Raw genomic sequence first — 13,891 nt, 5'->3', positions numbered from 1 at the left:
TAATGGACTCCGCTGCTCTGGGTAAAACCATTTCAATGGAAATGTCATGCTAAGGCAGCTGGAGGTGCTAGTCACTTTGTTACGTTAATAGCACATTCTTATGTGATCGACTGTTAGATTTCCCCCATGGCATTCGTACCCACAAGGAAAAATTAAAAAGGAGGGAAAAAGTCCTTAAAAGAATGTTTATGGGTAAAACGTTAACAGGCAAGGACTATTCCTCACGTAGAAAAAAAGCCTGAAGTCCCGCCTTAAGCAGGTCTTGCGATGGCGTCATTGGCTTAGAGCTACAGCACCATCTACTGTACAGAGACTCAGCTGGGCTCCTTCGAGGATCCCGTACAGCCCTCTCCACCTCCACCTCCGTACGCTCCTCTCCACCTCCATCTTTTCACGCTGCCTATTCTGCTGCATTTTTACCTTCCTTCATCACATGCAGCTCATTTGAATACAGTGAATCAAAGCATGTCATCTCAAAATAAATCACCTCGGAATGTGTGAAGTGGCAGGCAGCAAAATGGCCAGTGTAAATATTAATGAAAACACCGCTAGACGTTCAAACTCCTGAATAAATATTTATGGTGGTATTATGGTGGCATAACAGGAATTGAATGAAAAAAATGTTGCTCCTCAGGTTTGAGTCACTTTTGGGCAGATATTACAGTATAAAAATAATGAATAATTATTATGAACTGGTATTTTTATGCTGCACTGAGTGGAATGGAGGGAAATTAAATTTACCTGGTAAAGCAGATAGAGTAAAAACCTGTGTACAGAGTCATGTGTTAGTAACACCAAGGTCATGGGTTCAGTTCTCTGGAAGCCCACATGCTTTTACAGTGATAGATATGTAAGTTGCTCCGGATATGTAAGAGTATTTGTTAAATGCTATAAATGCGAAAAACTAAAGAGCAGTTGAGTAGCACTTCTCAGCCATGCACGTACGTTTTACCTGTAGGACGGAGTGCTCTTGATGTTGTTTTTGAAAACATACGAAATGCTTTTTATCCAAAGTGACTTACGATTGTGACCAAGTACAGTTTTGAGCAATTGAAGGTTAAAGGCCTTGCTCAGGAGCCCAACAGTGGTAACTTGGCTAAAGTGGGGCTTGAACCAGCAACATCCTAATTACTAGTCCAGTACCTTTACTGCTTTTATCTTGCGCGGTTTCAAGGAGTAGAGTATCCGTAATATCATATATAATTAATATTGCTTAATAAAACTCTCCATTTGTTCAAAGATTAGGAATTTCATTCTCTGGATTATAGCCAGCAAAAGTCATTGAAACCATAGATTTCTCTTCCATTATTTCTGAGACTATTCAAGCTTATTAGTAGAGAAAGAACATTTATCATGCCAAAAAGCCTTTGTTGGAAAAATGACAGGCTAGCATTTAGCCTGTTCATTTGCTATTTGGTTGGGGGGGGGGGGGGGGGGGGGGGGGGGTTCAGTAAAGGTCCATTTAAAAATATGTGGAAAGACAGTTTGAGTAGCTCTGAGTCTAATACATCAGGCTCGAGCTCAAAGTTGCCTTATAGACAGGAGCCTAAAGCCAATATACTGCATTGTTCCCAGTGTTTCAGGCACATATGCTGTGATTAAAATCTCTTTCTCTCAAAGTGTGAAAGTATTACTTAATGTTCACCAGAGATTATGATGTATTTTCGGAATACATTAGTGCAACCTGCATAGCTCTATAGACATTTGTATTGGGTCTGTATATCTTTTAGACGTATAGTGCGTAGTATATTTTGTGTTGAATGCTTGGCAGTTGCAGGATCTCTGCAATCACAAATTACAGTGTGCCAGTGCTTGTCCTGTTTATAAATGGCCATTAAACCTTGAAGTGAGAAACATAGAAATAGGAATACCTAAAATCCTGTGCACAAGTTCCCTTTAATACACTTATGGAAACATGCATTAAAGCTTTCTGCGACACTCAAGGTTTTTTATTAGACATGTTGACAGAAATGGCACAGAGAAAGAAGATGATGCCTTGTTGCATTTCCATCTGAAAACGAAAGGACTGTGTAATAAGTACTTTCCCTGCAAATGATCAAACTTGACAGAATTATGATCTGAATTAAATAACATTTATATTTCTGATGTGAATATGCTAAAATGTGAAAACCAATTGTGCAATTAATCAATCAATCAATCAACAATAACAGCTTTATTTACAGTTAAACATGACACATTTTCAGTAATTCATTTTCATTCAACAAACATATTTTTACTGTTCACCATGTCTGCTTAACTATGTTCTTCCTCATATTTTTTCATCTTTTGTCTGTTTTGCTCTTTTGGTCATTTTTGGGCAAATTCCTATATCAGTTTGCAGTTCAAGATTATTGGAGAAGGCAGGACTCTGCCATCATCATCATCATCATCATCATCATCATTATTATTATTATTATTATTATTATTGTTATTATTATTATGCAAGTACTCACGTAAACTATGTAGGATGTGCATAAAACACAGTCACTTGGGAGTTGAGCCAGTGAGGGAGTTCCTGGCCAAAATGCTGACTAATTTGCTCGGCAGTGGAATGTGTGCTTGTGTTCCAGAGAAAGATCCAGAGTCAACCCACAGCTCCAGGATTGGGAGCATGACAGCGTAGGAGACGAGAGCAGGAGTGGACAGAGACAGGAGGTGCTGCTGGCAGCAGGAGGCTGGAGGCGTTTAGGCTGAAGATTTCCCCTGAATCATTGGCCAGTGGAGGTCAGCTGAACCGCAGTGCAGGGCAAATGGAGAGCTGTTCAGAGTGGAATGGGAGCTCTGTGGCAGAATTGGGCAGTTAAGGACATAACAGATCAAGGGATGAAATGCTGGATATAGATATTTTGAAGTGTGGTAATTCGCAACTGACAGTCTGAAAAAAGGTCTACAGCCTTAATTGGACAGTCATGATGGTGTTATTGGTGCCTGTAGGACTGCAGTCCTGTGCTAAGTGCATGTGATCACAATCTAGCTGTTTTCTAATCACTATCTCTTCTCTCCACTCCCCCTAGCTGTGCTGCCTCTAAGACAGGTGTTTGAAGCAGGACTATCCTGCACACATCTACAGACATATTCCCTTTGATTATTTTAAGATTGTAATCCAGTTTTCCCTGATAATATGAAGGCAACAGTATGTTTCTAACATCTCTCATTTTCCCAGATACAGTTTGTTTGCCAACATTTACTCACTGCTTCTACTGATAACACTTGATAACAAAGTCTAAATATTTCACATGTGGATGTCTAGTTCAAGTCTCTGGCTTGGGTCTAACCTGAACATCACATTGTGCTGGGTGCTTCTTTAAAAATAACAGAAGCAGGAACTTAAAAGATAACAACAGTCAAGATTGGCTGTTTTCATGGTCTCAAAACTCGAAAGTGGGACCAGTGATTTGTAAGGACTTTACTGATCCAACTTTGAGCGTCCTGTAAGCATAAGCACCAAGAATGCTCCACTGATGGTAGGCAGGCATTTCACCAAGAAAAGCATCCAATCAACTCCACCCTCTCGTGCCATGCACACGACCACATCGAATTATCCACTTGGCTCTCAGTATTATCAGACGAGTCGTCTGTATGTAATTACAATATCTGTGTCTTGTTGGATCCATTATTGCCACAAAAGGTCCTTACAATCAGGCCACTTTGGTGGATAATGAAGAGTACACTTGACTTTCATTGAGAGATATTCCCCCAATCTGATGCCATTATGGCACACAATAGCTTGAATGCCAGACAAGCAGCACTAGGTGGCTAAATGGGGCATAAAGAGATGGTTTACTCTCAAATAATAACATACCCCACTAAGTTTAGGCAAATTTTTGTCTTGTAGAAGCTCTGTGTACTTTAAGAAACTGTAGACTTTTGGTTTTATATATATATATATATATATATATATATATATATATATATATATATATATATATATATATATATATATATATATAATATTACATATAATATATGTAATATTTGTGTTTTGTGTTTAACATGCTATTGTAATAGTGTCCTATTTGTAAAAAGTGGCTAAAATAAAGAGATTTGTATTAATTTGTTAATTGATTGATATTAAATGATAATTAATTTGGCTATTGTTTTTCATTGTTTTTTTTTTTTATGTCCTCATTGTTGTGAGCACAGGTTAAAAAAGGGTCGAAATTAATATTTCCAGAATTGCCTTCCTTTTTTTAAAACTGCCCATAAATTAGGAAACAAATTTACTTTATAAAATTTACATTATAAAAATTCTGTTATAATCAGAGACCTCATTATCTTAATTCAAATGCACTCTAATACCGAGCAAGTTGGAATGCAAATTAGCAAAAGAAATTGAAATTGTGAAAAGAAAGTAAAGATGGTGAAATAGACAAGGATATTCTAGACAAGAATCTGATGCATGGCATTTTGACTATGACTGTTGGATTCTATTAGCCATTATCTTACACGAAGCAGCCAGGTATAATTAAAAAGAAATCTGTCATAGAAAAAGAAAGCACTATACTTTTAAATGTTCATTTCTATTCAGCTTTATCAATAAGGTAGGCGGTGCTCTCACAAAGTTTTAAGAATAAAATGTGGAAAAAACGCTAAGTGCTTAATTCAGTCCTCAGAAAAACTGGATTATATACAAGCCAAAAGGAAGCTTTTTCTGATGAGCAGATGAGTGCCCAGACTGCTCCAGTCAATCAGTCATCCTTATAACTATTGGCCAACTTATTCCTCATATCCACTCACGTGCTGCTCGTTTACATTCTGTTCATTGCTAGCCTGTCTATTCTAAGTGATATGTAGAATTTAAAAAGATTTGCCTGTAGCACAGTACTTGAGGCAAACACATTTTAAAAATAGGAGCATTGCAAATACAAATGTACAAATGTATATAAAACATATACATGTTTGATTAGTAATTCCACCTTGTTTCTTTAAGTAAACATAACTTGTAAAAATATTTTTGTACGTAGTACTCAACATTGAGATGCTGAGAGCCTAGTGCTCACCCGCTAACTTTAGCAGTAACTGCAGGCGAGTTCTTAACGTTAAGTTTTCACATCAAAGAGATTTGGTTAAATTCAGCACAGAAAGTTAAAAGTGTGCTTGCTGTGGATCTTGTAAATGCAGTCTTTGAGTTGCACCTCTCTGGGGACACTTCACACACTTCCGCAGAGTGGGGCTGTGTGAAGAACAGAGGAACAGACAGCCATCAGGAAGACTGTACTCTACACACCTGAAGCCACAGGGAGCAGGGAAGTGTTCATGACTGAAGCTTTCCCTGCTCTTGGGCCTCTCTTCCTCTGTTTTGTCTCGAACCCATGCATAGCAAAAAAAAAAAAAGAAGAAAAAATTTTTTAAATCACTGTTTTGGCACAAACACCTACTTCGGTTAACCCTTACGGCATTCCATTGTATCTGGCTGAGTTTGATAAACGCTGTTGCTGCAGTTACTTGAAAACTAGGGTTTTGGTGTGCACAATTAAACAACATGCACATGATCTTATTTCTCGTTCTTATTTTAAAAGCTGTTAACTTGCTGTCCAGATATTGTAATTTAAATACAGTGGTGTAAAAAAGTGTTTGCCCCCTTCTTGATATTATTTTTTTTGCATGTTTGTCACACCTAAATGTTTCAGATCATCAAACTAATTTAAATATTAGATAACACAAGTAAACACAAAATGCAGTTTTTTAATGAAGGTTTTTATTATTAAGGGGAAAAAAAATCCTAACCTATTTGGCCTTGTGTGAAAAAGTAAGTGATTGCCCCCTAAACCTAATAACTGATTGGGCCACCCTTAGCAGCAACAACGGCAATCAAGTGTTTGCGATAACTGACACTGAGTCTTTTACAGCACTGTGGAGGAATTTTGGCCCACTCATCTTTGCAGAATTGTTGTAATTCAGCCACATTGGAGGGTTTCTGAGCATGAACCATCCTTTTAAGGTCATGCTACAGCATCTCAATTAGATTCAGGTCAGGACTTTGACTAGGCCACTCCAAAGTCATCATTTTGTTTTTCTTAAGCCATTCAGAGGTGGACTTGCTGGTGTGTTTTGGATCATTGTCCCGCTGCAGAACCCAAGTGCGCTTCCGCTTGAGGTCACGAACAGATGGCCGGACATTCTCCTTCAGGATTTTTTGGTAGGCAGCAGAATTCATGGTTCCATTTACCACAGCAAGTCTTCCAGGTCCTGAAACAGCAAAACAGCCCCAGACCATCACACTACCACCACCATATTTTACTGTTGGTATGATGTTCCTTTTCTGAAATGTTGTGTTACTTTTACGCAAGATGTAATGGGACATACACCTTCCAAAAAGTTCAACTTTTGTCTTGTCAGTCCACAGAGTATTTTCCCAAAAGTCTTGGGGATCATCATCAAGATGTTTTCTGGTAAAACGAGCCTTCATGTTCTTTTTGCTCAGCAGTGGTTTTCGTCTTGGAACTCTGCCATGCAGGCCATTTTTGCCCAGTCTCTTTCTTATGGTAGAGTCATGGACACTGACCTTAACTGAGGCATGTGAGGCCTGCAGTTCTTTGGATGTTGTTGTGGGGTCTTTTGCAACTTCTTGGATGAGTCGTCACTATGCTCTTGGGGTAATTTTGGTCGGCTGGCCACTCCTGGAAAGGTTCACCGCTGTTCCTTGTTTTCACCATTTGTGGATAATGGCTCTCACTGTGATTTGCTGGAGTCCCAAAGCTTTAGAAATGGCTTTATAACCTTTTCCAGACTGATAGATCTCAATTACTTTGTATCTCATTTGTTCCTGAATTTCTTTGGATCACAGCATGCTCTCCAGCTTTCGAGGATCTTTTGGTCTACTTCACTTTGTCAGGCAGGTCCTATTTAAGTGATTTCTTGATTGAGAACAGGTGTTGTAGTAATCAGGCCTGGGTGTGGCTAGAGAAATTGAACTCAGCTTTCCAAAGATGTGATAAACCACAGTTAATTTATGTTTTAAATGGGGGTGGGCAATCACTTTTTCACACAGGGCCATGTAGGTTTGGATTTTTTTTCCCCTTAATAATAAAAACCTTCATTTAAAAATTGCTTTTTGTGTTTAGTTGTGTTATCTTTGTCTAATATTTAAATTTGTTTGATGATCTGAAACATTTAAGTGTGACAAACATGCAAAGAAATAAGATATCAGGAATGGGACAAACACTTTTTTCACACCACTGTAGCTCATTGCTTGATTTCACAATAAAATGATAGAAACATTTTTATACCGATTTTCCTCCCATATGTGATGCATACTTCACAGCATGGCTGGTCCTCTCACTTTCCCTGGGGTTGCAGTCTCTCTCAGTCTCACAGAGTCCTCACAGTCTTTCTGCTTGTCCTTGCTCACTGATCAATGCAAATGCTGTTATTTAGCCAAGCCTGAAATTAAAAGGCTTTGGATCAATTGGATGCACTTACACACAGCAAGGTGGACTCATGACAGCCCTGTCTGGCTTGTGTGTAGTATGACTCATAAGGGGGATCTGAAAATACTAGTTACACCCACACGCACATTTATCACATAGTTGTGCTACAGAATATATGGATGCATTAAAAATGTGTTTATGTTTATGAAAATGGATTTCTATCTTGTTTATGTCTTTTGCACACAGACACAAAACATGGATACTCATCCCCCTTTACACAGACATGTGCCAAACACACACACACACACACACACACACACACACAAACACACGTGTATGAACACTGGTGCATTGCCACTAAACTGCTCTTCAGCGCACATGGAGCTTTTTTGAGCTGACCCACTTTCTGTGCGCGGCCAAGGGCTGCTGCTGAGGAGATCCCTGAAGATTCCCCTCCAAGAGCATCCATACCCCCCCCCACACACACACACGGTGGCAGGTTAACCCCCCCCCCCACCCCACCACCATCCACGGACCCAATGCCTCACAACACACTCACATCCCTAACACATTGGCACAAAGACATCCATATTCACGGCTGTGAATGCTGTATACTAGCTTCCCCTCTGTGGTGTGCTTACTGTTCTTACCCACATACTCTGTAGCATTCACGTCGGCTTGCTACCAGGCGGGGGTGCCTGCAGTCCGCTGTTGGGGAAGCGCTGCTCCTTTTATGCTCTGCGTTGTCGTAAATTTTCACGTCGTTCCTGATGTATCAGAAGAGGCCTACAGTTATAAATTAAACATAAATGCAAATTAGATGTGCCATTGTTCTTCTGTCCTATTCAAATGGATCAGTGTGTCTCTAGATTAATTCAGGGACATTGGAGTGTGCTCCTGTATGTCACTGGGGAACAGGCTGCACCGAACCGAACACTCCCCCATCACACACACACGTGCACACACACGTGCACACACACCCTGCAGTATGATGTCTTACAATACACAGACCCATCACTCAGGCACTGTAACTGTAAAATTAATAACTAGACATGGAAATGTTTTGGATGTAATGGGAATAAATACGGTATCCACTGAAGTGTTCTTTTAAGAGATGCATCAGTGTTTCTATGGTGGCCTTCTCTGACTTGCTTGTAATTTCACCATTCCACCATTAGTGGTCTATTCTTACTGTTACAACCACTACCAAATAAACGCTTCAGTGAAAGGCCGGGCAAAATGCTGTGAACAGGACACTGGACCACCTTAGTGGTTACTTTATTGTATAAGAAAAAAAATCAAGTGTGTAGTGGGAAGAAAATACTCAGTTACGCACTAAATATTCTACATGATAAAGTGAGTGTACTGAACCACAGCATACTTCTGTAAGCAACGATCAGGCATCATATTCAAACCAACGACTTAAAATACGGAAACAGTATATATAGAGTATTGCCATTGTAACAAATGAATATAGGCAGTACATTTAACGGTCATATATTGATGAGAAGGGCAGTGTCTTCCTCCGTATTCCTCTTCCTCTGTATTTTTTAACTGTAAATCTAAGGGGCTAGTGCACAACGGAGACAGATTCAAACAATTTAAACAAACATGGACGACGTTGTTAACTAAACATGAAGCAGACGCGAAAGCTGTTTAAAAATACCTCGTTACTTATTCGAAGGGGATACATAATAATAACACGCAGATCCTGTGATTGCGTGTGATTTGAGCGTTCACAGCGCTGCATAAACAGGACTGAGTCGTAAGCGATGGCGAAAAGCTGCAAAACCAGACGTGGATCTTTCAGTTCCACTTCTGTTGCGAGCGGACACATTTAACTGGACGCATCAAAATCGGCCTGAAAAATAATCAGTTCGGCCCAGATCTTGGTAACGAAACCAAATCTCATCTTATCAAGCAAGTAGAGATTATAACCACTTTAATTATTTTTGTATTAACAAAGAGTTGCCTACTTACAGCAATACAAAATGGTTCGAGCAAATCTTAGGTTAATACGTTTTGTGATATTTATAGGAACGCATCAATAGACGCACCTGTTTGCCAGTCCGACTCAGCTGTCATTTTTGACAGATCTCACCTATACACGATGGTTCACCATTAAATCCTTTTAGAAGTCCAGGCCGGGTTTTATAGATGCCAGACGGCAGAGAGGTGGATAATAGCTGTCGGAGCACGGTCTCCTGCCATGCTGAGCCAGAGAGGCTTCGGCAGACGTGCGTTACCCATATCCGGGTTAGAAACGGAAAAAAGTTTCATTTAAGCCTGAACCAAAACTTTCAGCATGAAGCAACGCTGATATCGCCTCGGCAGCAACTGGAAGCGAGACATTTTGCCATTGGATACAAGGGGGGAAAACGATTTGATTTCACGGTTTCTTCATTTGGCAATATTTTTTGTCACGTTTTCCCTTATTTTTCTTTGCGTGCGCAACTGAGCCAGTGCCCGAGATGTTGGAGTGATCATGGCCGCGCAAGTGGCACCAGCCCCGGCTGCATCCAGCACGAAGAACAATAATTTATCAGGAGCTTTGGGACAAGATCTAAACTCGGGGAAAAAGGGAGGAGTAACGGCTCTAGGTGGAGGAGACGTGAGGAACACGAATAATGTAGATCACACTCGTCCTGATGAACTGAGCTTGTCTCAACGAACTTGCGCGTCTGCGAACAGTTCCCAGCAGCAACGTGGAAATATGACAACTTCGGTATCCTCTTCATTGTCGTCGACCTCTCCCACAATGGAAACGGGTTTAGTGGCCAATCTTAAACTGAAAAATACTGGTGGAGAGCTTCATACGTCTCACCAGTCGGCACCGCTACAATTTAGCCAATTTCAGCAGCATAATCAGCGTCAAATACAAAGTAATCACAATAGCCAAGGATCGTCACAAGGAGAGTCGGACAATCAACGCGGAGGGAAGGAAAATGTTTTAGGAAGCCACTCTGAACAACAAATTTTGAGTAAAAGTGGTGATGATCACCCTTGCAAACCCGGGGAGCCGATGGGCAGCAGGTACGAACAAGGCAACTTAGGACAAACGAATAATAGCCATTCCCAGAACGCAGGAGGCAAAGGCTCAATGTCTGACTTCAATAATTATTTTGGAAATTCAAGAATAGGCCCTTGCTTTGATCAACATGGCGGACAACAAAGCTTTGGAACGGGTTTGATGTACTCTACTCCTTCTAATAATGTGGAACCTGCAACAAACACGCACGATGCGTACCATAACAGCCAGTATAACCACTATCCGGGCTACCGTCACGGCTACGGTGGCGCGGGATATGCCATGATGGGCGCATCGCGCCAAAGCGGCAGCTCAGCCTCCAATCACGCCAAATCTGCAATGTCTTCATCTGGCAGCAATGTTGGGGGCTTTCAGAGATTTCCAGGACAAAACCAACATCCTTCGGGCGCAACACCGACGCTAAACCAGCTGCTTACGTCTCCGAGCCCAATGATGCGCGGCTACAGCAGCGGATATTATGACTACAATAGTAAAGATATAAGTTCTCAGTACGGCTCTACGGCGCCTGGATGGGGATGCCAAAGAAGTCATCCTGGAGTGAGTTCTGGGAACAGTGTGCAAAGTATGAGCCGAAACCAGGTAACTATTTCATAAAACTTTGCCACGAATGCATAACAACCCAAACACGGAGTCGGGCATATTCAAAGACCGGGGTGCCATCAAATGACTATATGTACACGTCATTTCCACGATATTCTGTTAACGGGTCATTTTTCTATGTGATTGTTGTGTGGAATGGCTTGGTAGGATCTTTCTCTCGCATTGTGGCTGTGAACTGAATAGGCTGGTGTGGAATTTTTGTTTTCTAACCACGCTAAACCTCGAAAATTACCTGTCTGTACCTGTGACGATATGGACATTAAATATCGCCAATAAAATGCGTTTTATAGACTTTGTTGTTTGGGCGAAGAAAAATCAATAATCACCCCGACAGCGTGTTTATGTGATAAAAACCGTATGATAGGCATTTGTATGGGCCATATACCTACCAGCAGGCCTCGCCTGCTTACCAAAGCTTTCTTCCAATCTATCATCTTTCGTCAGAGGCCCATCATAGTTCTTCTTTGCCGGTGTGAATTCCGACAAAATGTCAGGGAAGGGAAGGGAACTTTCACTTGTTTATGTTTTACACGATAGATGTATTAAGTAGTCAAACAGTCAAGTATGTTTTTGTTTTTTGTTTTTTTTTAAGTCGCTGGAAAAACTAGTTATTATATTACAGCTGACATGACGAAAGCATAGACTTTTGTCCACCTTCTCCGGTGGCTGTCATAGATTACGCGCGCTCCGTGCCCCGGGGCTGGAGTTTGAACGGTGGAGGTAAAGTGGCATGGGCGCTCTGCGGACCGCCGCACGTCAACGCTGTCGTCTGATTGGCTCGCTGTGTCCACGGGGCCCACATGTAAATAGAAACAGTGCCCCTTTCAGGAGGCTGCTGTACTCCACCGACGCACTTACAATAACGCTGTTTCTGCAGTAAAATGAGTTCTGTTTTCATTATACAAATATATTTAAACAGATTTTCACTTCAGAACAGTATTTATTGTTCAGTTAGGTTTAGCTCCCGGTTTCAAAACGCAGTAACTGATTCCAGTTGTGATTCCATTCTGTATTGTTTAATTAGTTTACACTTTATTTTGCATTTGTTATTATTGCTCAGTGTTATATTATTAATATGTTATTAGTGTATTAGGTTTTTTTTTTTTTTAGGCTTGATTTTATTTGTGTATGTGCTTGTTACATAATTGACTCCTTTTTTATTATTAACATATTAGGTGGAAGTTCGATTTTTTTCTTCTGTGTGTTACGCTTCATGGACTCTACTTTGCATCCTTTACTTTAGACTTTTTCATCCCTTTCTTCTTCTTTTCTTCTTTTGGTCACCATTATTTAAAAGTTGCAGTAGACACAATTGCCTCAACAAGATATTCAGGATGAACTCTGTTTCCAAAGTGTCCCCCATCACTAGGCTAGACTGTGGTCCCCGCCATTATAATTGTCGACATATAAACATAATAACCATGATTTCACACACATTCGAGTGTTTCTCACAGAGCTGTCCATGGTCAGCCATCGTTGGCAGCTGCTGTAAGAGCTCTGCTTCCAGGCAGTGCAGTGGACCTGTGACAGCACCCACGCTTTGTTTTTTGAGTTTGTTTATATTGCTGACTCTAGCCATTCTGATTAGGATGGTCTGAGTGAAATTTGAATTTTCTCTGTTGCTACTGATAAGAGCCTGGCCATGTTTATATCTTCCAGGATGAAATGCAACATGCAGGAACATAATTGGCAGATGGTTTGTCCCGGGACTGCCCGTGGTTTTGTTGAAATGCCAATTAATTCCAATTTGCCATCATAATTCAGCTGTGAATATGTGCACAATATGTAAAATTATCCCACTAATAAAATAATTGAAGATTGCAGATTTTTGTTTTAGTTCAGTGGAAAGTATTATAGGGTCAGAAGCTAATTCTGACAGCAGAAAGAAGAGCACACATTAGCTGATTTTGTACTGAAATGGATGTTAACCTACATTTTCAAATCATTTATGCACCTCCTGAATAGGTTACTGAATGCTTGGCCACACTATCTCCATAGAGAATACTGTGAAACCAATTTGTTTTTTATTGTTGATAATTCTAGTTTCCATCAATTGGTTTAACATGTCACGCACTCACCTCCTCAATAAACGTTTGTGTTGTCATCTGAAAGCACAGCTTGAGGCACGATCAATTTAAACATAGCTGTTCACAATGTAGAAAGTTTTGGGTGAACCCATATTGCTTGTCAGCATTCATACAGGAGTCTGTATTTAATAGGGGTGAATGGAACCTTTCCATCTTGTGCCGTGTGCTTTGAGTCCCAGTGGCTGATCTGGGAAAGGTACTGCAGGATGTGTCAGCATTTTGCTGTTAAATGGGGATAAAGTTTTCAAATGCTGATTTCTTACATTGATCTACATAGTTGGTAGAACATTTACAGAGAGTAACCATATTAAAGGATTGGTAATGATATTGAAATTAAAAACAAATAATTATAGATTAGTAGCAGTTTGCTGTTCTTTTGACACAATTTAAAATTGGGTGCAATGAATGAGCTTAACCAGGCATATAATATAGTGAATGTGTGCCATATGGTCCTGGAGACAGTGACTGAAATTATTGAAGTTCTCTAGACCTGTTGCTCATATTTTCTTTAGGAGCTCTGTAAGAATAGCAGTGTGCTACCTTAGGTAGCAGAGTAAAATGTAAGCACTATCCATTCTGCAGAGATTCTACATGGCTCATTATTTTTACATGGTTTTAGGTTGCCAGTTTCTATTACAGGCTTCGCGCTGTAATGAGTGAACTCCTGTTTTCATTATGGTCCCACCATTTTCTGTCATGTTCGTGTTGGTGTTACAGAACAAATAGCCACATTTTAACATACCCTGATCAAAAATACTTATAACAGTAAGAGCTGGTAATGCACT

The 13,891-nt window shown here is 40.3% G+C and overlaps 1 protein-coding gene across 3 annotated transcripts in view; it reads left to right on the top strand.

The window, feature by feature from the left end:
* Positions 1-13,891, top strand: part of LOC113572154 (AT-rich interactive domain-containing protein 1B) — a 177,918-nt gene that overhangs the window by 31,837 nt on the left and 132,190 nt on the right. For 2 of the 3 annotated variants that reach the window (XM_027001481.2, XM_027001480.2), the window contains exon 1: positions 9,603-10,998. The exons of the other annotated variant lie outside the window; for it this stretch is intronic. In XM_027001481.2, the coding sequence (XP_026857282.2) occupies positions 9,856-10,998 (1,143 nt within the window). In that variant the 5' untranslated portion in view covers positions 9,603-9,855. Of the gene's footprint in view, positions 1-9,602; positions 10,999-13,891 lie in introns of those variants that run through there. 3 annotated transcript variants of the gene reach the window in all.

This window comes from Electrophorus electricus, chromosome 13 (assembly GCF_013358815.1).
Source record: "Electrophorus electricus isolate fEleEle1 chromosome 13, fEleEle1.pri, whole genome shotgun sequence".
Classification (NCBI taxonomy): Eukaryota; Metazoa; Chordata; class Actinopteri; order Gymnotiformes; family Gymnotidae; genus Electrophorus; species Electrophorus electricus.
The sequence above is the reverse complement of the archived record's forward strand: the minus strand, read 5'-3'. Positions and strand labels throughout refer to the sequence as shown.